The sequence below is a fragment of the Podarcis erhardii genome, assembly GCF_964252035.2.
Source record: "Podarcis erhardii genome assembly, chromosome: 12".
Taxonomy (NCBI): Eukaryota; Metazoa; Chordata; class Lepidosauria; order Squamata; family Lacertidae; genus Podarcis; species Podarcis erhardii.
In genome coordinates, this window is record NC_138513.1 from 8,976,765 (window position 1) to 9,003,746 (window position 26,982).

At 42.3% G+C, this 26,982-nt stretch overlaps 1 protein-coding gene across 2 annotated transcripts; it reads left to right on the top strand.

Annotated features, from left to right (window-relative positions):
• Positions 1-3,571: 3,571 nt before the first annotated feature.
• Positions 3,572-26,640, top strand: NUB1 (negative regulator of ubiquitin like proteins 1). 2 transcript variants are annotated; one of them, XM_081834347.1, is made up of 16 exons: positions 3,572-3,903; positions 10,686-10,808; positions 10,903-11,070; positions 11,663-11,721; positions 13,180-13,250; positions 13,559-13,753; positions 14,754-14,842; positions 14,975-15,081; positions 15,965-16,151; positions 18,721-18,828; positions 19,044-19,196; positions 19,849-19,995; positions 20,594-20,686; positions 21,578-21,770; positions 24,451-24,492; positions 26,046-26,640. In XM_081834347.1, exons 2-16 carry the CDS (start codon positions 10,692-10,694, stop codon positions 26,216-26,218), a joined length of 1,902 nt encoding a protein of 633 aa, XP_081690473.1. In that variant the 5' UTR covers positions 3,572-3,903; positions 10,686-10,691; the 3' UTR covers positions 26,219-26,640. The 2 variants fall into 2 exon arrangements, with proteins under 2 accessions (XP_081690473.1, XP_081690474.1); XM_081834348.1 differs by lacking the exon at positions 24,451-24,492 and having other exon boundaries at positions 3,573-3,903.
• The last annotated feature ends 342 nt before the right edge of the window (positions 26,641-26,982 follow it).

Sequence of the window (26,982 nt, forward strand, 5' to 3'; positions counted from 1 at the left end):
ATTTTACCAAATACCTTTGATGTGCTTCTTTAGGAATGATTGCTTAAAACCTATTTTGGACTACTCAGTGTTCAGACTTATTTGAAAATGCATTTTGAAGGTTCATTGTGTAGAAAATCTTTTAGCCCCGCAATGGTTCATAAGTTCTCGTGCCTTTACTATAATATAATAATGAAAAAGCAGCAGAACAATAATGCGGATTTGGCTCCTGTTAGAAAAAGAATGATTGACTAGCTGCACCTTTGGTTTGATCAGGTTGAAGGGTTCTTATTATGTCTTTGTTAGTCTGTGATCCCTAGACCATGTAAACTAGCCCACAGTGGTTCTCTAAATGCCCTGCTAATTTTGTTCAGGTGTAGATATAACTATGAAATGCATTTTTATAAAGTGGTGATAGTGATACTATTTCTAGAAATGTCTTATTTTCATGAACTGGAATTCAGTATTAATAAGAATGATTGACATATACTGCTTTGTTAATTCTTTATTGAAACAAATGATTCCGACCCCCCTGCACTTTCTAAAATCTGGAGTTGATCCTCTTTTTTCCTGCCCTTCTCAAGATTAAATATAGTTAATATGTAAATATATACGTTTCCCATTTTCCCCACATCGTTTTCTCAGCTGCATGTCAGAAAGCACATATGCTTTTCCGCATCACTGAAATAAATTAATGACTTGTAATATGATTTTTCAATTCATGGAAATGTTGTTATTTTGTAAGAAATATAAATTGGAAGCACAGTTCTACTTTGCATCCAGACCAGTTGTTTTATTTTCATAATCTGCTCCTGAGAGTCTGTACTGATGTTTCATTTTGAAGGTTTTTTGGTTTTATGTGTATAAATTAATCTTTGATGTGTGTACACATAGGCTGCATTCATATATTACAATAATGCATTGTGACAAGACTTTGGCTTCTCATCCCAGAGGAGGGAGGCAAAGGAGAAAATCCAAGGCATGTTCTCATAACAGCAAACCATAGTTTGAAGTTACATTTGAGTGTGTCCATAGACCATAGTGGATATTTGTATTACTTTAGTAAAAATGCATGATGCATTTTTCTCCCTAGTCACTGCAAACTAGCATGGTGGTGAAAGTTCTAGTATGAACCTTTTTGGCAAATTTGTGAGGGCCTTAGGAAGTGGAGATATAAAGACCCACAGTCTTAAGTGGGGTGGAAAAAATCATTAAAATGTCAAGGATGAAAAGTTACACACAACAAAACGGAAGCCTCCTTCCCTTCTTTCCTCTTATTTTAAAAACACTTTTTCTTCTTCTGTGACATGTGCAATGCCCCCTCCCATACTTCTTTGGAAACATATCATATTCAAGGGGCATTGTTGGGAGGTGGAACCCCACTCCAACCTGCATTGCCTAGGAAAAAACATGACTGAGGTGTGTCACAAAACCTTATACAAAAACATGTTGGTTGTAAGATGCTACAGAATGAAATCCATTTTCCTACAACGAAATCACGTGCTTCTGTGCCAGCCACTAAATACACAAGGGGGGGAGTTGACAACTCCATTATCTGCAACATACATTTAAAGCACATGGCTTCTCCCAAATAATCCTGGGAACTGTAGTTTACCCCTCAAGCATCTTTAGCAAACTACATTTTGCAGGATTCTTGGGCTGGGGGAGCCGTATGTTTAAAATGCACAGTACGGATGTTACCCAAAAGACTGTTGTCAAAGTCAGTCCTATATTGTTTATTTCTAAATAAAGCAGTTAGTCAACACCCTTTTTAATCAACATTTTGCAAAACATGGAGCAAACTTTTGAATCCACAGACCACAATAGATTGATTGTGACATTTTTGCTGGTCATAATTAAGGTGGTTTTTGGTTTTTTTTACTGATTTGTGTTTTTCCTATGTGCTAACATACATTCCTTTGCTTTTTTATACTATCTATAGACAGAGAGAGAGAGAGATTCACAAGGCTAGGCCAGGTTTCCCACTCTCCTCCTTGCCAGTTGTGCCAGCTTTGGCTATCCACCCACACCTAGGACAAAAAGGGCTCACAACCTTAACAGCACAATCCTATAGGTGCCTCGCGCTCCCAATCGTCTTTACTGTACTTAATATTATGTGCTCACATGGGGCCTGCAGCCTAAAATGTGCTCCTTAAAAGTTTCTGCTACTGAAGCAGTAGGTAAGCACCATGACTGCAATTTTTTATTTTTTAAAAAAGGAGCCTTTCCAAAATGTGGCCCCTCCATGAGGATCTGGGAAGCCATCAACCAACGAACGGGGCCTTTTCTGCAATGGCTCCCTTGTGGAATTCCCTCTCCAGGGAAGCTAGCCTGGTGCCTCCATTACACATATTTAGGCGCCTTCCCCTTCTCCCTCACCTTTCGCCAATTCAATCTATGGACTTTTAAATGTTGTGTGTTCCAGGCAGGGCGTGGTATTGTTTTTATTTTGTTACTATGCGTGCTTTTATGTTGTAAGCTTTTTATGTTACTTTTTATGTTATTTGTGTGCTTTTATGTCGTAAGCCGCCCCTGTGGTCCTCGGACGAACGGGCGGCAAAGAAATATCCCAACTGAGGAAAAACAAAACAAATTCCTTCCAGTAGCACCTTAAAGACCAACTAAGTCAGTTCTTGGTATGAGCTTTCGTGTGCATGCACACTTCTTCAGATACACTGAAACAGAAGTCACCAGACCCTTCTATATAGTGAGAAGGTGGGGAGGGGTATTACTCAGAAGGGTGGTGGGAATGGGTGATTGGCAGATAGCTGTGATGAGCCTGTTGACGACTCTTAACGACTGCAATAGGTCTTACAGGAAAAAGCAAGGGGTGAAAAGGTGAAAAATGGCTTGTCATGTATAATGAGATAAGAATCCAAGGTCTTTGTTCAGACCAGGTTTCTCCATGGTTTTAAGTTTGGTGATAAGTTGTAATTCAGCAGCTTCTCTTTCCAGTCTATTTCTGAAATTCCTTTGTAGTAAAACAGCTACTTTGAGATCTTGTATAGAATGTCCTGGGAGATTGAAGTGTTCAGCACTTTTACAACTTATCACCAAACTTAAAACCATGGAGAAACCTGGTCTGAACAAAGACCTTGGATTCTTATCTCATTATACATGACAAAGCCATTTTTCACCTTTTCACCCCTTGCTTTTTCCTGTAAGACCTATTGCAGTCGTTAAGAGTCGTCAACAGGCTCATCACAGCTATCTGCCAATCACCCATTCCCACCACCCTTCTGAGTAATACCCCTCCCCACCTTCTCACTATATAGAAGGGTCTGGAAACTTCTGTTTCAGTGTATCTGAAGAAGTGTGCATGCACACGAAAGCTCATACCAAGAACTGACTTAGTTGGTCTTTAAGGTGCTACTGGAAGGAATTTGTTTTGTTTTGACTATGGCAGACCAACACGGCTACCTATCTGTAACTCCAACTGAGGAAAGATGAGGAGGACCCTCGCGCCGTTGCCGTTAGGTTTAAACGAGCGCGTGAGGCGACTCGCACACCTGGCTGAGGCAACGGTTGGCTCCTCCCCCCCGCGTGACGTAGGCCGGCGGCGCGTGCGAAAGAAGGCGGCGAGCCTTTCGAAGCCACAAACGAAAGAAGAACTAAAATGGCGGCGGCGGTAGCGGCTGCGTCTCGGGAGCGCCGTTCCCGGTCACATGACCGCCCGATCTGGGAGGGGGAGCCGGGAGTCTTTTCTCTTTCATTTCCGACGGGCTCCCACACGTAGGAAACCCGGCAGCGCCTGTTCCTTGTCAGAACCTGGGTCTGGCGGCGGGTGGGTCGCCGGGAGGCGGCGGCGGCGGCCGGGAAACGGAGACGCGTCTCCACCCAGCGCGCGCCGCTCTGGACGCGCCCGCCTCCTCCTCCTCCTCCGCCACTGGAAGCGGAGCGGGGCGGAGAGAGGAAAGCGCTCAGGTGAGTGACGGCCAGCGGCGCCCCATAAGCAGCCCGGGGGGGGGGGAGGGAAGGAGGAGGAGGAGGAGGAGAAAAGGGGTCAGAGCCCCCTCACACTGTTCTCAACAAAGCCCCTCTGGCCTGGAGGAAGGAGAGGGTGGCAAAAGGCTACTTCAACCGTCACCTTAACCATAAATATTGACAACAGCGCCCTACAAATGCTCTCTGCGCAAGGGGCAGGGTATGCTCGAAACGTCATCATGAAGGATTTTAATCTGCATTTTGACAGCATACTCCCCCAAAGTGGCTAACCTATAAAGGTATACAATGCAGTATGAAAATCTAAAATGCCCATTTCATAAACTGACATGGTGAATTGCCTCGAGATCTTTGGATGAAGGGCAGTACAGTGGTACCTCGGGTTAAGTACTTAATTCGTTCTGGAGGTCCGTACTTAACCTGAAACTGTTCTTAACCTGAAGCACCACTTTTGCTAATGGGGTCTCCTGCTGCCTCCGCGGCACAATTTCTGTTCTTATCCTGAAGCATTATTTTTGGGTTAGCGGACTGTGTAACCTGAAGCGTATGTAACCTGAAGCGTATGTAACCCGAGGTGCCACTGTATCTATTCTAATATATAAATAAAATAACATTTAAAAATGCATGCACACACAATGTGTCCCCGGGGTGGGGAATCTGGCTTGACCTTTCTGGTTTTTTTCCCCAATAGATTTTTATTGAGATTTTAAAGGTTACAAAAAGAAAAAATAAAGAACATATCAATTTAAACAGAAAAAAAAGAAAAAATATAAATACAGAACAATATAAGAACAAAAGAAAAAAAATTTGCAGATAATTAAAAAAAGAAGAAGAAAAAGGAAATCGATCCTTTACATAACTTTCTTAACTTTGCTTATTTCCATGACCTCATCACACCTCCCTTTTTTGTATTCTAAATTAATTAGATATTTCAGCAAATCCTTTCCATCTTTGTTTTTATCCTAATGATTTATCTTAATATACTATAATTTTACATTTTCTTCTTTCACCATTTAACAATCCATTTTTACTTAATCCTTTATATCATTTCAGCTAAAGCCACATTACTTCATTCCAACATCCTTCTAACATTCCCTAATTTTAACATCCTCCATCTTTATTTTTATCCTAATAGTTTATCTTAATATACTGTAATTTTACCTTCTCTTCTTTCACCGATTAACAAAACAGTTTTACTTTATTTAATCTTATTTCTCATTAAAATTAATATATTTGAACTTGATCTCTTAAAACATTTCTGCTAGGGTCATGAAAATTTCATTCCACGATTTTTCTATCCCTCATTAAATTTTGCAGAGTCTCCATATATAAACTTTAAAATCCCAATCTTCTTCCACCGTCTCCTCTCCCTGGTCTCGGCCTCTGCCGTCGCTTCCATCAACCCCAAGCAGTCCATCAACCTGGAGATCTCACATCCGAGGCTCTTAACTTCTTCACGTCCCTTCCGCCGATCTTCTTCATAATCTTTGATGCTAAAAAGCAGATATCGGGAGAGCTCCAGCCCAACAATACTTTTATTCCTTCTTAACAGGTCAGCCAGATTTCCATAGTTAGAATTAGGACCTTTAAAGCATTCCAAATCTTGTTTCAAAATTTCTCCAAATCCAAAGGCCCCCAAAACTCCAATCTCCCCCTGGCCCAAATCCATGTCCCAAAAGTCAAATGATCCCCACTTAAGGGGATTCCAACTTTCCTTTTCCAGACCAGGCCAGGCTCCAATCTTCAAAATCTGGCTTTTTCTAGTTTCAATCATAAAGAGCTTCATCTTGCAATCCTCAATTTGCATCTGTAAGGTTAAGGCTCCCCCTTGTATTGCTTTGAGTTTAGCAACAGCAACTTTTTCCTTCTCCGTTTCATAAATTTGTTTGGTTGAAATAGATTCCTGTGCCGGATTCTGGGCAACTTCTGTGTTAATGCCCACTTTTGATCCCAAGATGACAATATTAGTAGCCATAACATCTATCTGTTTATGAAGCTTTCCCAACAAATAGTTTGTCTTATACAATACGGACACTAAATCTTCCCTAGCCGACATTCTTGGGATGTTCAAGGTCAAAGCCTGGTTTCCCACAGCCCTTATCTTGCAGACAGATTCCTCAGCTCCACTCTTGTAACAATGTTCAAAAGCTCCCTCTAGAGGAAGACAGTTTCCATTTGTAGCAATCCTTTCTGACACAATTCCAAAGGTGAAAATAGTAACAATTTCCAGTTACCTTTTCTTCTTTTTAAATGCAGAAGCGGACAATGGAAACAGTATCTTTCCCTTATAGCTAGCTGTCAAATATGTACTGTTCACCGTCAATGGACTTTTTGCAGCCGGGTCCCAGGTTCAGAGACGTAATGGTTTAATTTTAAATTTTTCACTTTCTCCTGCAGGCTCGCTTAATCACAATTTCCCCCCTCTTCCCCTACTTCCAAGGGGGGTGGTTAATGGCTTCAATCAGTGTAATTCTGATCCTTTACATAAAACTTTCCAAGACCTTAGTTAGCGACTACTTTGCTTCAGTCTGTTTACAAAAGGGGAAGGGGGACTTCCTGTTTGAATCTTCCCCGTTCGATGCCAAATTAAAATATTTAGAGATCCAATTTTCCGTTCTACTCACGGGTTGTTGTTTAAAATCCAATTGTCCACAGGAAAAAAGTCAGCACTCTCCGACAGCAGCAATGCGGCTTCACTCTGTGAAAGAAGCGGTCGATTCAAAGCACCGCGCCGCTCACCCCACGTCGCTCCGGATTCCCAATACCGGGTCTCCCCGCGAGTAGGGGGCGCAAAAGGTGCCAGCCGAATCCCAAGTTCACAGGCTTCTTCCGTATGTGATTTCCGAGGGTCTCCGCCTTCGCCGTGGCGGTTCAGACCCTGCTTTCCACGGAGCAAGTTCCTCCCGATCAGAGGAGCTCCGCCATTGCCGGAGGCGCTAACCCGGAAGTGTGGCGTGACCTTTCTGTGCCTCATCTCTGGGGAAGCACTTAATTCCCTCCCTCACCCCCCAAGTTAAATTGGTTCGTTGCGGGCTTGTGGCATTGATGTGCTGCCAAAAGCATCCATTCAAGGTGGCTCGGGGTTAAAAGCACTGGGCACCCACATATCCAAACACATCTCATTAAACCAGTAGGGTCATTACAGGTGGGCACCGCAGATGACCTCCTGACTGAGCATTCATTCTGAGGTGGTTGTGGGGAGCTCATGTGGTGTTGTCTCCTGCAGTTGCTTATAACCACACTTTCCAGCACGTCACCCCTCTCACTTTTCCATACTGCAAAAAGTCAGATTTTTAGAAGCAGGTTTGTGGCACGTGAGCTTGAAATGTGTTTTGGTTGCGGAACCTGGATTTATTTGCTGGGTAGGCATCTGAATCCCACCCTTTCCTCATATCGCCTCCAAGGAAGAATTTAAGCAAAATAAATAGAATAAAACACTTTTGCAGTCAAATAGGAATATCGGTTGGGGCAGGGGGCTGCAGAATTTTAAAATTGCCATGAAATAAAACAGCATCATGGCAAGAGCCTGTGGGGTGTAGTGGTTAAGAGTTGTGGACTCGTAATCTGGGGAACCAGGTTCGCGTCTCCGCTCCACATGCAGCTGCTGGGTGACCTTGGGCTAGTCACACTTCTCTGAAGTCTCTCAGCCCCACTCACCTCACAGAGTGTTTGTTGTGGGGGAGGAAGGGAAAGGAGAATGTTAGCCGCTTTTCGACTCTTTCAGGTAGTGATAAAGCGGGATATCAAATCCAAACTCCTCCTCCTCTTCAGTGTACTGTATAAAACTTGGGAAAATGAAACTGTTTTCACCCCATGCCTAAAAGATGATAGTGTATGCACTAGGCAAATTGCAACATTTCTCTTTAGTTTCCTTGTGCCTGTGTCTTTTAATAGGAACCTGACTCATGAAAATGACGCCACTGAAGCTTTCCCTGCTGCTTAGCTCCATATACACAGTTAATTCATTTTTAGTTCAATGGTGTAGCTTTTCTCCAGAATTGTGGTTATTTGAGATCTGCAGATGACAGGTGGTATACAAATTTAATAAGTAATAATAGGCATTTGAAACCCCTCCTCTCTAGGGGATCATTGACACCTTTTCTTCTCCACATGCAGCCACCCACAACATCACTGGACAAATGTGGCTATACCAACAGCCAACATTGCTGCGCTGTTTTCAAATGGGCACACTGCAGGGCAATCAATCTGCAATAAGTTTGTAATTTCAGAATGAATTCTGTTTCTCAAGAAGTGTTTTTCAGGGGCAAAAAACATACAATAAATCTAGTTTGTGTTTGGATTACATAGCGGGGGTAGTACTTTTTCTCCATTGACTCTAATATAAAATGTTTGTACATAGCCCTAAGTCACTGTTTAAAGGCCAAGGGAGAGGGCCAAAATGGTAACCCTGTATCACATGTGGGGCAAAACCCCGTGCCATCAGCCAGTCCTTAGCCTGCCTTAGGTGGTTGAAATACAATATCCTGTGCTATAGGCCTTCTCATTTCTGGTCTCCCTGAAGTTTAAGTCTTCCCAGTTGGATCTCTGCATGTCACACAGCTATTAAAAATGCAAGAGGGAACTGGCAACTTGGTGGGATGAGCAGAGGGGTTAGATCATTTGCTAATTGATGTGCGTTTCTTGCAATGTTCTCATATAATTCAGTGCACCTCCCTCGCTGGTTTTATTACAGAGGCACTGTCTTTAAAGTTTGCTCATAAATTTACAGCGTGTGTCTGAGAAGTAGAAGTTTCACACAATAAAACATTAATAGAAATGTTTCCTCATGGAGTCTCCTTCCCTTTCAGTGTCAATGGCAGTGCAATCAATGCATATGAACCAAACACTAGAAATGAAAGCAAAACTAATGAATCAATTTTACTGCCTCGCCCCAAGTGGCAGATGGCAGCATTTTAAGATCTTTGCCAGATCTTTTATCAGCCATAAATGAGTCTCTTGACTCTTGAAGAGACTCTGCATGTAGATTTGTTTCACACAATGTTCTCAGTTTCAGTCTTTTCGTTTATCCTGCTCCTTAATATCTCTCTCCCCCCCCCATCCCGCTTTCTGTTTTTCTCATCTGGCTCAAACAGAAATGGCAATGCCAGTCAAGACAACCACATATTTGGTTGATTGTGTAGAAGGAATCAAAAGTTAAGCCCCTGACCTTCTGCTTATCCATATGGTGACAGAAAGAGAAAGTCCATGAAGAAATCAGGAGTTTCTTTTCTCTGGCTTCCTCCTTTCATCACAGCTTCAAAAATATCAGCATGTTGGCAGGATTTTTTGGCTAAGTCTGTAAAATCTGGCAGCAGCTCTGGCTGCGCTGGGATCATTGGCAGATACTAAAGTGTGGAAGGCATGGTAGAGATGGAAAAGAGAAGTAGCAACAGCTGAAGTCCTCAGACCACTTCCTCTATAGAGTTGTGAATCTTGCAAGATTAAAAGGGGTTTAAAGATTGCAGCATTTGAAATTTCTGTTTTGCCCTTTTTGGTGCCAACTTTTAATTTGGCCCTTGTATCACAGCCTCTGGTGGCAGCTTGATCTGCAGACATTTGCAGGTGGTCATGTTTTTCTTCCTGCTATCAATAGCTTCCAAATGCTGATTTCTGCAAATCAAGCTGCTGTTTAAGGCTCAAGAGCAGCCCAAGCAAGCTTTTCTGGTCAGCTGGCATCCAATGCCAATCCAGTTTAGTTAGAACTTCTCCAAGGCTTTACATAGTCAGCTGCATTAAATCCTGCTAAGATTTTAGTTTGATTAGATTTCAGAGCTGATACAACATTTTATCCTGGGTAAAGATGTGAAGCTGTGTTGGAGCATTGATTCAGCATCCATCTCCATGAATCTTAAATTTCCAGTCAAATACATTAGTTCTTTCTGTGATTGCAGGCATAAGATTTCAACCTGTCAATGGTTTTTTATAACAATTGGTTTACAAGAAGAGGACAGCTGTATGGAGCAAATAAAAACATGTAAAATCATTAACAAACATCAGTTCCGAGTTTATTGGCTGCTTGCTACTCAGCGTCACCTGAATGCTTTTGTTTGTTGCTTGTTTGTATAATGTACTTTGCAACTTCCATTTCATCATGAATAATATGGGGAGGGGGAGAGCCATGCATGATACCCTGAACTTGAAGGAAAGGTATATAAAAATAAAAAATAAAATAAAAAACTAAATTAAAAACAGTTTCATAACTGGTGCAATTTCTTTTCTACACCTGCACTAAAAGAAACAGTTCCACTTCTCTGCCTCCCCCACCCTTTAGCAGTCTGTCATTAACTGCCATGTGGGGAGGATCCTGGTGTATTGTTAAATGTTAATAATGTTTCTTGTGCTTTACAATTACATAAGTGAGTGCTGTTTGTAAGCTGCTTTGTATTATAACCTGAAAGGCAGGATATAAACAATTGTAACAAAGCCATAATATATTGGAAACTGTTTTGCACGAAGTCAGACAATGGTCCATCAATCTCAATGTTACTGATTCCGACTAGCAGTAGCTTTCCAAGGTTCCAGGCAGGTCTTTCTCACTGGAGATGCTAGGGGTTGAACCTAGGATTTACTGTATGCAAAGCATGTCCTTTTCTACCAAGCCATTCCTGTACTTCATCAGTTTCAGCACCATGTAAACAAACTGGTTTCTTTTTGGAATAAGAGGAAGTAGAATATGCATTTTGATGCAGCCTACCTACAAGATTATGATGCCCATTTCAGCAACTAGTGCACATAGGACTGAGCGTTTTAATTTTGTTTCCTAGGTAAGGATGGCACAGAACAAATACCTCGCAGCAAAACTGAAAAACTATTTGCGAGAAGACAAAATTCAGCTATGGAAACCCCCATATACAAACAGCTACCAGGAGGCGGGTGAGGAGCTGAAGGCAAGTAGTCTGTGGCTGGCATATTGTTGCTGCTTTTTACTTCGTGCAAATTTACTGCTTTCATTTCTTAACAGATCCATTTTTATCATCCTAGGCTCTCGCACTGCAGTATTCAGCCAGGCTAAATTGTAATGACAATGAAATAGAGGCCCTCCTGGAAGAGATACGCTCCAAAGCAGTTGAGCGAGGAACGAAAAATGAAGCTTATAAGATGACAGGAGTTGCGACGCTTGAAGTAGCCTTGCCTACAAGGATGGGTAAAGTAAGCAATTGTTTAATGTTCTCAAAAGAAGCATATATAATACGTTCAGTAATTGCTGTGGATGTGTAACGAATGGAAACATTTCATGTATACAGAACAGGCAGATAAGCTGCCTGAAATGGGTCTTCTCCTTGCCTTATGTAGGGGGTGATGCAGCAAGGAGCCACTTGATTGGATAGCTCAGTTGGTTAGAGCACGGTGCTGATCACGCCAAGGTCTCAGGTTCGATCCCCATATGGGATAGTTGCATATTCCTGTATTGCAGGGGGCTGGATTAGATGATTCTCAGAATAATTTCCAACTGCACAATTCTAATATTCAGTGATAGGACTTCTTTTGTTTTACCTTAAGTCTTCATCGCATGGAACTTCACGGTTGGAAATTATAAAGCTTTGAGTGTCTTGCTTGGTCCTCCAGTGCTTTTAAAAAGCAATTTACAGATGTGACATTGGGGTCAAATAGCCCTAACATAAACCATTGTTTAGAATAAAAACTCTCAATTCTGGAAAGAAATTTGGATTTGTTGAATTTTGTAAGTCTCCTTGGAAGGAACCACACAGTTCGCTTTAACTTGGCATTTATATCTCTGCAGGCAAGAAAAAATGTGCTGGAGACAAAATTGGTCATCACAGGCAAGGAGCTCAGATCTCAGTAAGTAATTACCATTTGCCATTTTGAGGGTTTTCCTCCCTGCCCCCCTTTTATATAGTTCTCTTTATACCATATAATCTGGGTCTGGTGTATTCGTATTTGACATTTGACTTAGTAATGTCTCCTAAATTGAACACAGTAATGGCGCATTTGGCATATTTTGCAAATATTTGTATCAAAAGGTGCAGGTGGATTTTGTGCATATTTTTTCAAAAGTAAGTCTGTGAATTCATTGGGATTTACTTGTGGGGTTATAGCCCTGTGTGATTATCAGTTGAAACAAGAACGGGACTGACAAAGCCTTTTGCTTCTGTGTGGTTCTTGGTCTATAGCAGTGGTTCTCAAACTCCCCCCATCCCCATGGACCACTTGAAAACTGCTAAGGGTCTTGGTGGACCACTTAATGTTTTTTTCTGCCTGTTGTAGCAAAAGTCAACTTCCTGTCTGTGTAGTAAAAATGTGTGGGGAAAAACCTCATTATTCAGAATATATATATATATATATATATATATATATATATATATATATCAGTATCCACCCCCCCCCAGAAAAACAAGTTAGAAGTAAACAAAAAGGACTAATACCCTGTTAAAACTGAATAGCATTTAATATCTGTCAGGGGCTCAGGAGCTGAGGCACAGGGAAGATGGGAGATGGAGAGCGAGGGGGAGGAATCCGAAGGGAGCGTAGGAGGGGACAGTGGTCCGAGGGATTCCATGAGCCTCTCCAGCGAATCGGAAGATTCACAGAAGGGAGCGCCAGTGGCCAGGGGCAGGGGGGTCCCAAGGGGAACGCCCCAGGAGCAAGGGGGCAGCAGGGACTCCCAGAGCAGTAGTTGGAAATCAGGACCAGCTTCCCCACCAGAGCAGAGTGGGGGGGAAGAGTCCCAGGCATCTGGGCCAGTGCTTTCCCCACCAGGGAGAGGAGACGAGGCAGAGTCTACCACGCCTCCCTCGGAGAGTCGGACAACGGAAGGGAGGTCAGATCCGGCCAGTGTCACGGAAGAGGGAAGCAGTGATAGAAGTAGTGTAACGGTTAGGAGAAAGGTCACTGGGTTGGCGCGAGAAGCAAGTTCAAATGTACAGGAGCGCGGGACAGCAGAGAGTGAGGATTGGGAACCGGGTCCTAAAGCACGCCGGAGGCAGGGGGAGGAGCTAAGCGACTCAGCGTCGGAAGAGTCCAGAAAGGGCAATGCCCCAGAGGGCAGGAGGACCCAGAGGAGAAGAGAGCAGCGCAGGAGGTGGAGCAGGGCTAGGATCTTAAACTGGTGTGGAAGGGGCGGAGACTCAGACGGGACTTCGCCGATCTAGAGTCTAGACGTAGGGCTGCACGCTCTGGCTTTGAAATGGAAATTAAACTGCAATAAAGACTTTTGTACATAACATCAGCCTGGCGTTGGTCCTCTGTGAGCTGGGACCTAGAGGCAGCTCTGACAATATCTATTGCTCTGCTTCACAGAATAGCACAAGCATATGGATTGGAAGAAAATTGCATCAAAATAATTATAAATAAGAAGCAGCTTGACCTGGGTATGTATCTTATCGTTTCAAATATGGTGACCATTTTGTGTGCATATGATTGACATGCAGCCGCCAACACACACACTGCATTTGGCCCCAGAAGACAGCAGAGGGTGGAGCAGGCTTACGTGTGACTGCTGACATGCACACTAACCGGGAACGCAACTTTTGTGTAAATGGGGAGTTGGCTGTATTTACTATAAAGTGTTGTACAGTATTTTAATTGAAGTTGTGCCTCTTTTTTTGTTTCTTTTAAGCCATACGTTAAAAAACTTTTAATCCCATATTCCTCCAGCTGACTTGCCTCCATTTTACAGGAAAGACTCTAGAAGAGCAAGGTGTGACGCACAATGTCAAGGTCATGGTGCTTGAGCTGAAACTGTCGGAAGAAGAAACCAAGAAGAAAGTCCGCAGTGAGGAAATGCAACAGGAGGAAGAGGCCGTGAAGAAGAAAGAAATGAACAAAAGGATGCAAAGGACAAAAAAGGGCTTAGAAATACTTGCAGAGCGAGGTAAGGAGCTCTTGTAAATCCCATCATTAGCAGTACAGATTAAAATTCCATTTAAAGAAGAATAATGAAATGGAAAGGGCATTGTCCTGCTTTGCAAATAGTGTGAAGATGCATGTCGTTCTTAAAGAGAGTCACAGCTGGTTTTTCTCTCGCAGTGTAAGCCCAGATCTGCTTTTCCCTCAACAGACATACCAGCAACTGCAGTCCTGGAACACCCATCAGCCTTGCCCTTCCTTCATGCTTCAGGCAGTTTGTGGGACCTTTTGGGCCAGAAGGCCAAAGCGTTATATCCCACCCCATGGGTCACCCACTCCTGACTTCGACAGGTGCTCCACAAGGATACCACGTTTCTTTGGTCATGGTTCTAAAATCCAGAATGGTCCATGCAACTGAATGGTTGTATGTGTGTTATTCCAGCTAGGAGTTTGTCACTGTCATGGGTGTGAGACACCTGGTTTGCATGTAATGCTGAATAATAATAATAATAAATTTATTCTTTATACCCCGTCTATCTGGCTGGGTTTCCCCAGCCACTCTGGGCACCTCCCAATAGAATATTAAAAACACAACAAATGCATCAAACATTAAAAACCTCTTTAAACAGGGCTGCCTTCAGATGTTTTCTAAAAGTCAGGTAGTTATTTATTTCCCTGACATCTGATGGGAGGACGTTCCACTGGGCAGGAAAAATACCTCAATTTCTTTTGGACAGAGTTGTGTATTATTAAGAACCTCATTCAGGAACCACAAAATTCCTACTTAAAAAAAAATAAAGATGCAACACAATAATCAATTATTTCTCGTGGCAATTGATTTATCCAAAAACTAATACAGATGTGTTGTATACAGAATGAGAACAATCCAGTGAAGCAGGAATTGTATTTTACAGATGCAATATTGAGAAACAGTGTCTTGGTCTATACATTACTGGAATTTAAAGGACCCAGAGCTAATCCTGCAAAGACACATATTTCCTCATTTTCTGTCTGATCTGTTTCAGAGGATTCCATGGATTCCGATAGAGCACCTTACCTGGACATAGCAAACCAAACCGGAAGAACGATCAAGATTCCTCCACAAGCAAAAAAAGTGAGTGTATGCTGTGAATAAGTTGTTCGTTCTGTTCTGTTCGTTTCCCCGAAGAACAGGAAAGGCTAGATTTTAATTGCAGTTTGCACTAAGGTTTAGTGTTAGTAAAATGCTTTCCCCTCCACCCCACAGGCTCTTTTCTTAGCCATGGGCTATCATGAAAAGGGCAGAGCATTGCTGAAGAAAAAAGAATATGCTATGGCGTTGCCGTTCCTGTTGGATGCAGATAAACATTTCTGGTAAGAACCTCTTGGTACTTTTAAAAGAAGCTTGGATATGGTTCTTTACAGAGCAACCCCATAATGTTCTTTTAAAAAGAACTGGCAGTGTATCGCTGCTATAACCAGAACATGCCCCACATGGGAAAGAAAGGAGGACATGTCAGAATTTTTTTAAAAATAAGCAAAAAGTCCAGCCACATTTCCACTGCCCTTAGTAGCAACACCACCCCTGTTCACAAATCCCATCTATATGTAGCCCACCCTGGGACTGCATTATTAAGGGTGTGCTTTGAATGCCTATAAATAAACCCAGTCTCATTTTGGTTCTTACTTTGCCGTCTTTCTCATAGTGGTGGCCATGTATCTGGCATTTCTGTGCTGATACAGTGGTGTGTTCTCTGATTCCTATTGCCCAGGGGTGCAGAACCAGTCATCCAGGAATTGCATGCTGGCAGTAGGAGGGGCCAAAAAAAGTAGGGGTGCAGCCATACCCTCAAAAATTCTTCTTCATGCCAAATTGCTTTGTGGGGGTAATCTTCACGGAGACTGCTTCTGGGAGGGTTAACCCTTCCCTCCCTAGCTGCACTGTTAAGAAAAATTCCCACAGCAATTGGGCTTGAAAACTGCCCTCTATGAGCACCAGTAGAAGGCCTATGTGAGGTGGGGTGCATTGTTGCTAAGATAGGAAGGCCCCTGCTGGCTGCTACCACCTTTCCTACAGCCCCTAGTCCAATGGAGTTTCAGCCAAGAACAGTACCTTTAACCACTGTGTTACACTAATCCACCAGACTTTTAAGGAAAATAATGTGTATTTTGCAGCACAGCACATTTTGTGTTCATGTAAATTCTCCTAGTGGCTGAGGCTCTTTGGATTACCAATCGTTTTCTTGTTGTTTTTCAGTGAATGTGGTTCAGACCTCCTGAACACTGTTGATAATTATGCAGTGTTGCAGCTGGACATCGTCTGGTGCTACTTCCACTTGGGTCAGCTGGATTGCCTTGATGATGCTGAGAAAAAGCTCCTTGCAGCTCATGATTGTTTCAGGAAGTGTTACGGAGAGAACCACGAAAGACTGGTCACTATAAAAGTAGGCTAAAGAGGATGGTGTGTGGTTGTGGTAGGGCTTAATTCACTCGCCCTTCTTATAGAAAAATGTGTTTTGGAAATATGAACTGTCCCACTAGAGCTGGTTGCCTTTGGTACTCAGGACTTGCTTCTTGCTTTTCCCAAGGAAGGAGTGTGTTCTTGAGAACTAAAGGCATGAATACAAAATCTCAGAAAAGAAGTGCATTCACAAAAGATGCATTGAATCCAGGACTGATTCTGTAAGATCACGTGTCATGTGTCTTCCTTCCAAATGTTGTTCTTCTGACATTGCATTTTTTTGCACATCATGGAACACAGAAATAACTGAGAATTGTACTTACCGTATTTTTCGCCCTATAGGACGCACTTTTTCCCCTCCAAAAATGAAGGGGAAATGTGTGTGCGTCCTATGGAGCGAATGCAGGCTTTCGCTGAAGTCTGGAGAGCGAGAGGGGTCAGTGCGCACCGACCCCTCTCGCTCTCCAGGCTTCAGGAAGCTATCCGCAAGCCTTCAGAGCGCGGCGGGAGTGGCCGCCAGGCTCCAATGGCTTGTGGATAGCACCCTGCAGCCCGGGGAGCGCAGCGCCAACTCCCGCTGTGCACCCCGGGCTTCAGACAGCTATGCACAAGCCTTTTCTTTATTTCCCCCCCTAAAATCTAGGTGCGCCCTATGGTCCGGTGCGCCCTATAGAGCGAAAAATACGGTAAACTTCTGCAATGGCTAAGGCAGTGGTCAGGGATAGTGGAAATTGTAGCAACTCAGGAGGGTTGCATGTTCTCAGTCCTTGGAAAATTCAAGCAGAAAACCCAGTTGCGTTGTTAACACTCTTGCTAAGGAAACTGTCGTGTGGATGTCTGTGGGCCCCTCTCAAAGAGCAACAGTCCTAGGGCCTCTGTTTTACCAATCTGGTTAGAAAGCCTGAAAGGACTGTATAAACTATACTGAGTGAAGATTGCGGACTTCTGAAATAATTCTGTTGTTGCATACAAATGGCCTCATGTTCTGTAGCTCCTTTCATACTCTCCAGTTATCAGTCCCTTGAGGTTCCGTATCTTGAATTTGCACAACAAGCAAAGAGAAGGAATAATCCTCCAACTCAGAGCAGTCATTCAGCCCTACTATTCCAATTAATGTTAACAAAAGTAATGAAATCTGATCCCTGTGTAATCCGGTGTGAAGGTGCTTCTAAAGATTAAGCGAAACACAGAAGCGTTTTGCAGGAGCATTCCGGCTGTGCCCATTGAAGTGAAAGGGAGCTGAGCAAGCACCAGGCAGCTCTTGCACAGTTACCATTTGTTTTGGTGGGGCTTGTCCAGCCTGGTGGTTTTTCACAAAGCAGCATTACAGATCCAAAATAAACTAGGCCCTAAGGCTGGGTTCCCAACACAGCATCCATGTGCCCTCATACACATCAGTCTCATTAAGGACCCATTCCCCTCCTAATTTCTAAATTGAGGGGTGTGGGGTTTGTTTTGCTTTTGAGTGGAGCTGCTTGTTTGAACAGGTACCTGTTTTTTTATGGAGGGGGTCTTGCTTTCTTGTCTGTGTTTTATCAGTTCTTTTGCAAGGTGTAGGTGTCTGAGGAGGTACCTGAGCATCGCCAGTTTTTCTTCTGTGAAATAGGTATTTTGTGGTGGGTGCCCATAACAGTTTTTGAGATTCCCAGATGTCCCTAGGCCCAAAAGGTTGGGCATATTTTCTCCCTATTCAAAGCCTTTTGGGTGGCTGACTCACATACAGCGAATGAGGGAGAAAACAAAAAAAAAAAATGTATAGGTGTTTCTTATTGTTAGGAATCTCTTCATTATTTATTGATTGAATTTCACATTAAGCCTTTTCTAGATTATTGGTTTCATATCTGGTTTTCAGGTTTCAGTGTCTTATTTGACATTACAGGTTGTTTACCTGTATTCAAGCCTGATCTTTGAAGGGACGCGGGTGGCGCTGTGGGTTAAACCACAGAGCCTAGGACTTGCCGATCAGAAGGTCGGCAGTTCGAATCCCCGTGACAGGGTGAGCTCCCGTTGCTCGGTCCCTGCTCCTGCCCACCTAGCAGTTCGAAAGCATGTCAAAGTGCAAGTAGATAAATAGGTACCGCTCTGGCGGGAAGGTAAACGGTGTTTCCGTGTGCTGCTCTGGTTCGCCAGAAGCGGCTTAGTCATGCTGGCCACATGACCCGGAAGCTGTACGCCGGCTCCCTCGGCCAATAAAGCGAGATGAGCGCCGCAACCTCAGAGTCGGTCACGACTGGACCTAATGGTCAGGGGTCCCTTTACCTTTAAGCCTGATCTTTAACCAGTCCATTTCATGGGGTTCTTTGTAGAGAACTGAAGTGTTCTTGTTTCAGTTTCCCAAATTTCAAGAGATAAAGTGCAGTGTCAAATTTGTATGTTGTTCCATATACAAACCATTTTTTTGTACCTTGTGGTTGTGGGGTCCTATTTTTCTCACATGCATTTTTTGTAAACTTACATGATTTTCAGTAAATAAACAGAAGGCCCATAAACTATGTTTTTTGTTAAATTTTACTTTTAAGTTTACCCATTTATAAACGCTTGCTTTTCTTTAGGGAAGCTCTGGGAGAGAGAAGGCTTTGTTTCTAAGGCTGTACTTGCTTCAAGGAATAAGCCATTATCATAATGGCAGAGAGAGGGAGGCTGGTGAAAATCTTCAAAGGGTAAGTTTCTGTGTTTAGTGTCGGCCTTTATAATCCCTCCCTAAGCCTGTGCAGTTGCCTGGAAGGAGGCCCCTTTGAACACAGTCGTGAAGCATCAGATTCCCAGTGTTATTTTTCCCAAATAGCCTGTAAGCAGAAAAATGGTTTTCTTCATATTTTATTCATTCCCTTGAGCGGAAGTGTATTTTTCCTTTCCCCCTTCTTTTTCTACGCAGGCACATGACTTGTTTAAAGAGTTGTGCATCGATCCTGACAAGATAAATAGCTTATTACTACTGGGATTCTCTGCTCAGGAAGCCCGCTTGGGTCTCCGAGCTTGCGATGGGAATGTGGACCACGCTGCCAGCCACATTTCCAACAGGAGAGAGGTACAGTGCCAGGGTGGTACCATAAGGGTCTGTTGTATATTACTGTGGTGCAGCAAGTGGGGAAACATGAGGAAAAGCTAGATACCACCAGCATTTTGTGTGTGTGTGTGTGTGTGTGTGTGTGTGTGTGTGTGTGTGTTGCTGCATGACACACAAAAAACCACTGAAGAGACCTCAGAGAGGTTTCCGCATAATGACCGAATGTGTGGATCCCACCATTAAAGAGGCAGAGGTGTCCTCACTTACATGTTGCTTTTCCCATTTAAAATTTCTAAACAGCTTCTGAATTTAATGCACAATGGGAACATCCTTGGGTAGAAACCTCTGGGAGAGGTGAAAAAAGAAATTTGCCCAAAGTCTGTGCTGCATGACCCCTTTCTGATTGTAGACTTTCTGTGCATTCCCTGTATCACTTCCCTGAGAATTATTGTACCAAGTGGTTTGATGACTGCCACTTTCACCAGGTCCACTGTAAGGATGCCAGCAAGAAACAGTTGTAATGAGAAGAAATGCATCTGAGTGAAAGGATAAATCTTAACAACACAGAAAATATCCACCATGAGTGTGGGGGGGTATGTAGCTTGCTTATATAATAAATAGCTTTCTCTCTCCCCCCCCCCCCGCCCTCCCCCCCAAACCAACACTTGTACAGGAAAAAGCTCAAATAAGAAGAGAGGAGAAAGCTAAAAGAAGAAAGCGATTGGAGGACATTAACTCCTTGAAGAGTATGGGCTATTCAGAGCGAACTGCTAGAGAAGCTCTTCATAATGCAAAAGGAGACCTTGAACTAGCGGTTAAGGTAAATGTTTTTCCAAACTTATTAAACTGCAAAAGAAAAATCCCACATTCAGTTGAAGTACATAAAAAGAAATTCTGTTGGTTTTATAGTTTCTCTGGCCTTCTTCACTTTTACGGACCCTAACATTAAATCCCAACCTGGCGAATCAAGTTTCACTGTGCACTGAGATGTAGAGTCTTGAACATGTTCATTGGACCTGGACAACACTCTTGATTCTATGAGTTTCTTACCAAGCCTCCCTGTGCCTGGATCTGCAAAATGAAACAAATGGATTTCAGCCACAAACAAGTTCACTAAGCAAATAAGGAAGAGGGGGTGTCAAGCTCCATTTGATGATCCAATGCCTGTTGTTTTCCCCCTAGAAAATGGAAAGGGTGGCCATTACAGCAAGAAATAATGGCTGTCTTTGTGGCTACTCTTCAGGAATGCTACATTGAGGGTGGTCAGTGGCACCCAAAAGGAGATGGAGGATAGTCTGGGATGCATATAGTATCCCACCCCACCCTCCAATTTTTGGGGGGACAATCTAACTTGTGTGTGAACTGGGGAGGCATACATTTGCTCAGTATATATACTCACTGTTTGTTGTCTTCTCTAGATTATGCTTGAAAACCCTCACCTACTCCTGTCAGATGATGACGATCCAGTGCCCAGGAACCAGTTTCAAGTTCCTCAGGAAAGTATTGATCAAGTAAGTCCAGAGAATCAGCTTACATTTAAGAAAAAATAAATCCAGTGACTTTTAGGGTTGTCAGGCCTTGTTCTCCTTCTAAGGTCCAGTTACAGTTTATTGCAAGTTACTGTTTACTTCAGCAAAGCCAATTAGTAGACCCTAGGTATATTTGCAATCCGTGGTGCATTTCCCCCAAACCCATACCTCTTACATCGTGGAACAAGAGCTGAGAGCGTGGAGTTTGTATATGGGACGTGCACTTCAAACTCCCATTCAGCCATGCTGTGGTAGCCTTAGGTAACTGTTCTCTCTTGGTGGAACCCAAATGATTCTTAGAGTGAGATTTATTGAAATCAGTGATGCTTAAGTTAGTCATGACTTGGGTCTAAATCTGGCTGCACGCTGTCTTTTTGTGTTACCATAACCTAGCTTATCATGGGACGCGGGTGGCGCTGTGGGTTAAACCACAGAGCCTAGGACTTGCCGATCAGAAGGTCAGCGATTCAAATCCCCACGACGGAGTAAGCTCCCGTTGCTCGGTCCCTGCTCCTGCCAACCTAGCAGTTCGAAAGCACGTCAAAGTGCAAGTAGATAAATAGGTACCACTCTGGCGGGAAAGTAAACGGCTTTTCCATGTGCTGCTCTGGTTCGCCAGAAGTGGCTTAGTCATGCTGGCCACATGACCCGGAAACTGTACACCGGCTCCCTCAGCCAATAAAGCGAGATGAGCGCCGCAACCCCAGAGTCAGTCACGACTGGACCTAATGGTGAAGGGGCCCTTTACCTTTACCTTTACCTTTACCCTAGCTTATCAAGCTGTTTTGACATGAAAATGCTATGTTGCTCTCCTTGGAGGAAGGGTCCAATGGCTGGTGACGTGCATATCTTCCTTGTCCTTTTCTTGCCTAGTTGGTGTATATGGGCTTTACTCCTGAAGCAGCGGAGCAAGCTCTGAAAGTGTTTAAAGGCAACATTCAGCTGGCTGTGCAAACCCTTGCTCATTATGGGGGATCTCTCCCTGCTGAATTACAGACCCCTTCAGATAGCATCACTCCCTCAGATGAATCCAGTTCGTCAAAAGACTCTCCTACGGACTCTGCAGGTAAAAGGGCTTGCTCCAGGGTGGGTGGGTGGGTGGGATACTCTGGGGGTGACGAAACCAGGAGAGAAGAGGGAATTATGTCGTATACATAGTGCCGGTTGAGACAAGGAAGATGGAGCACAGAAATACTGAGAAATTTCCTTGTCCATGGGCAGCTTCACATGTGTTTGGACTGCAGCAGCAAGGAGAATGTTAAGTCAGACACTGCACTATAAAGTCAAGGCGATTCACACATTCAGCTGTGAGTTCTTATCACACGATGCATGTGGGAACTGTTCCCCATTGCTTAGTTCTCCATATTGGCTGTGCAGCTACCAAGTAGCCGCCTGATGGCTTGACGCTGTAAAACTGACAAGACAGCTTTACAGAAGTATTTCTGATACTATGCACTGGAAGCCTTTGATTTCATCTTAGTGTTATTGCGCAGCTGATAGGTTGGTTTGTTTGGTTTGTTTTCATTTAAGTAGGATAGCTCAGTTGGTAGAACATGAGACTCTTAATCTCAGAACATGGGTTCAAGACTCACATTGGCAAAATATTGCAGGGGGGCAGACTAGATGATCCTCATGGTCCCTTTCAACTCTACAATTCTGTGACTTGCAAATAAGATAAGAGATATCCAGTAAAAAAAAAAACAACCTAACCTCAACTACATTTAATTGCTGCAATTACTCTGACAGCATTATTTACTTTTTATTTATTTATTACTTTATTTTTATTTTTTTATTTATTAATACCCCACCTTTCCACCAGAACCAAGTCTTAAGGATGCTTACAAAAATTAAAACAAGCACAGATTCAACACAGAAGGCTAAAACAAATAAAAGATGAGTTTAAAAGTAATTAAAACAATGTTTAAAAAATCCTAAATATAAATATTAAAAACTCTAAAAACAGCACAGCACTATTAAATATTGACAATATTTCCTGATGGGAAATTTATTGTTCTAAGCATCACTAACGCTGCCCATCATTTATTAGGCTTCTAAGACACTGCATCATCCTGACCTGTCTGTACATTCATAATGGCTAATAGTTTTGTCATAAGCAGTATGTGCACAATTTTTCTGCACTATACATTGGTAAATGGTAATTATTGAATATGTTACATGGTCATAAGCAGCCAATCTATTATTTATTTATTTATTTATTTATTTATTCCCCATAAATCATCTTACTATTTTCATTGTTATCAGGAGAGATACTAAAAGTGGTGAGTTAGCTGCAGACAGTTTGAGAGATACCGAACATGTTTTTTATATAAAAGAATAAGCAAGTACTCTGATGTGCTCTCTGAACTTCTTTGAGCAGGTTCCAAATTTGAAAGTCTTGAAACTGCAGTGGTGGGTGGGTTTGTATAGTTTCCTGAACTTCAGTGCATGTCATAAATCTTAAATCTTCCTATCATGAATATATTGCAATGGCAGGTCCTTCTGGCGCCTTCCTAGGTCATAAAGTCTGAGACTTCTTTTGCCACCTTAATATCTTTATAGAAGATTACTGAAGTTATTGGAGATGACTCTGATGCCCCCCTGTTCCCTAACAACATCCTTGTACTACTTAGGCTGTGTATAGATAGATGTTTTTTCATGTGTATATATAGACTAGGAACATCCCATTCTTTCAGGTGGATTGCTAGTCTTAGCTATCCAGTATCATAGCAGATATCCCGACTGGACTCCCACCATTGACACAGAGCACTTAATATGGCTATGCATTAATGTTAATTACCATTGCTGTCTGGCGATGCCATCCCCTTGTCCCACCATCTCCATTATGAAACCTCAGCTTTGATGCCGGGGATTTTGGTAGGTACAAACGAAGTAGTTTATAATTGCTTGAATCAAGTTCATCTTTTCTTCCTTGGGTAAGTTACGAAAGAAAGAAAAACTGAGACAAGATGTGCATTTTTAGCATTGTCGTCCTGTCCAGCAGAGTTATGTTTTTAATTTTGACCGCTCTAGTATTTGCTGTTTCACCTTGAATATGAGGGTATTATTTTCGACCATTTGTTTTTTCTGTCGTTTGAAAAAGTGCCCCAGATATCTCCCTATGTTTGGCTTTCCACTTAGCTTCACATTGGTGGGCAATTTCCACTTCAGTTGTGTCTCTGTTTACTCAGACTTGTCAAAACTCATATGCTGCCAGATCTCAAAAAAAAGCTCATTTAACTGTGACAAGGTTAAGGCTCTTGGGGGGAAGGGGAGAACCCAGGCTCTCCAACCATGTGTCTTCCACCCTAAGTCATCCTCTGGACTTTAGGGTACAACATTGATCAATACATCAAATATCAAAGATGACAGGGGAGCCTTGTTTTATGCCTCTCTGAAGATAGACAGTCCTTGATTGCTGCCCATTGCCCAGAATGCCACCTGTAAAATGAATCTATCCAGATTCTTATCCCATACGTTTAAAGTTTATCTAAAGCGCCTCTTAAAATATTACATCTCCTTTCTGCATCTTCTGTGCATTCATTAATGGAGAAATGGACACAATTGGTTATACCACTTACTCCACCTTTTCTTTTTGTTCATGGGGGAGCAGGCTGCTTGTGTAAAAATTAGATCAAATTCCTCCCTTAAGAAAAGAGAACCGTCATTTTTAATGGGTTGTTCAACCCACTTATATTCAAGCTCATCCATTTGAAATTACTCATTTTTTATTTTTTGTCTAAAAAAAGAGAAAAGGAAAAAGAGAAAAGAAGGAAGAGGAAAAACTCAAGGTAATAACGGCCTTCCTATTATCACTAACTGCTTGTCGGAATGAGATGAAACATTATAATTAAACACAAAGATGGCACTCTAAAATTCCCCACTGTATCTTCAGGGCAGCACTGCCTTCACAATCTTCTTTATTTCTTATATCCTCTGTTGTCATGTCATTTAAAGCTACACTTTCAACCTCTACTGAGCTTATATATATGTTATATACCCTCTGCCTCTTGCACTGAGTGATAGTCAGCTCTCTTTAATAATTACCATTAATTTAAAGGGAAACCCCAATCTGTATATTCACTTTTCTTTACTTAATGGTGGTTTTAAAAAATGTAATTTCCTCCTTTTCAAGTATAAACCTGAATAAACTAAAACTTCCAATCATTCTACCATCAATTTAGGGATTTTGTATAGTGCATTTCCTCTAAATCTTTCCTCTGCCTTTTCTATAATTTTACTAAGAGGTTTTGAGGCATGTTGGTTTTTCTAAAATGTTTATTTAAGATCCTATGGTTGAAATCCTATGCCCATTTTCCTAGAAGTAAGCCCCTCTGAACACAGTGGGCCTTTGAGTAAGCATGTACAGGTTTGTGTTGTAAAAGCTTTAACAATCTTTACTTTGGTCTTAATACTTGAAATTATACATGCAGTGATCAGTTCCTTTAGACTGCAATCCCATACACACACACTTTGGAGTAAGTCCTACTCTGATTTAATTCTGAATAGACATATATAGGATTACGCTTTTACATAAAGAACTAGCTCAGCTCCATCTCCTTCCTTCAGTCTTCTTACTCTGATGATACCCTGTTCTTATGCTTCTGTTGTCTATATCCTCTGAGGGATCTGTGAAATTATCTGCTGTCTCTCCTTGTTCATTAAACCTTTTGCTTGTATGTGAAAGGCTCTTACAAACTTGTTTGTACTTGTCACAATTTCCTAGATTCCTTTTTGTATTTTAACCACTTTCTGTCCTTATACTGAATTTGATTTATGCTTGAACGCTCTAAATCTAAAGAGCTTACTTTCAAACGTTTGCTTCTGCTTCATGCATGGATTTTATAATGGGTTGCATGTAGCCAACGCTGCCTCTACTCCAAGAAGGGCCATTGAAATTAATGGATGTAACTAACCACTAAATGATATTTTTCTTTAAATATTAGCTCTTTATCCATAAAAAAGTCTTGCACAGTGATGACTTGAATAGCTTCCAGGGTCAAGTCACTAGCATCTTGGGGTGGCCCCCCCTTTTTGTTCTGTTAATGTTCACAGTACCGTTGTCAGTAACTAGTTACGGGTCTGGACGTTATGGAAATCATCCCTGCTTCTCATCCCCCACTGATAACGTGCTTGATAGAATATGGAAAAGGTTTAAGTCTGAACAGTACATCTCAAGTATTGACCAGATTAGATGAGAGATTCCTATAAAGCCTTGTACCAAATCAAATTGTTGATGCAAAGTACGGTTGCAGAAGAACCAACATTATGGTGAGGGGCCGTTTGAGACTTGAGAATTAGAGACTTTTCCATCGTGTGTGCTACATGCCCGTCTTCTTTGCAGGTACTTCCGGGGCTTCAACTGATGAAGACATGGAAGTAGATGCTGTCAATGAAATATTGGAGGACATCCCAGAGCACGAAGAAGATTATCTGGACCTAACTCTGGAAGAGGAAGAGCTTGTCATCAATGAATACCTCTCTTACATACAGCACCTGCAAACACAGTCCCAGTAGGCAAATTCTGAAAGACTCCAGTATCACTTACATGAACCAGCGTTTGGGGGACTTAGATCCAGGGGGGAAATTAGTTGCATGTAAGTCGCAGTGAAGTCAGTGGGTCATGACTAATTTTAAGTGTAATGTACTTAGTCTAGATTAGGACCGTGGACTTCTAATACTTAGATTGCAAATATGTCTGACCCTCTTTTTGCCAAATGCCTTAAGTTAAGTCAGTTGCATATTTTTTAAAAACAAACACTGGCATGAGTAAAACCTGTAGTACTATTAATCTAGAGTGACACTGGAGAGGAATACATTTAATTGTAGAACAAAAATATTTGCAGAAGAAATATTTTTATAGAGAGCTTCAATATATTATATTGGTGTGAAATCCATCTATTTAATTAGTAGAGCAAATAAAATCAGTTCTGCATACATTCACAAAACCCAGATTTCTTTTAAAGCCGCAGATGATCTGACTGTGACAGCACATACATGGTATCCACTGTGACTAGCTCTAATATCTTCTGGTCGCAGAAATAGAGACCTAAGTGTATAGATTTTGTCCGTTCTTATAGATCTTTTTCTGGGCGTCCTGTATTCTAGAGCCAGCTGTAAATCTATGGTGCATGGACTTTAAAGACCTGTTTTTTTCAATAATGCACTAACAACCAATAAAAAAACCCCCCACATCCATCACATTTATTGCAGTTTTCCCATCAAGCTGAGGACTGCCCATTTGGAAGTGGTAGGCACTGAAGTTAATTATCTTTAAAGGA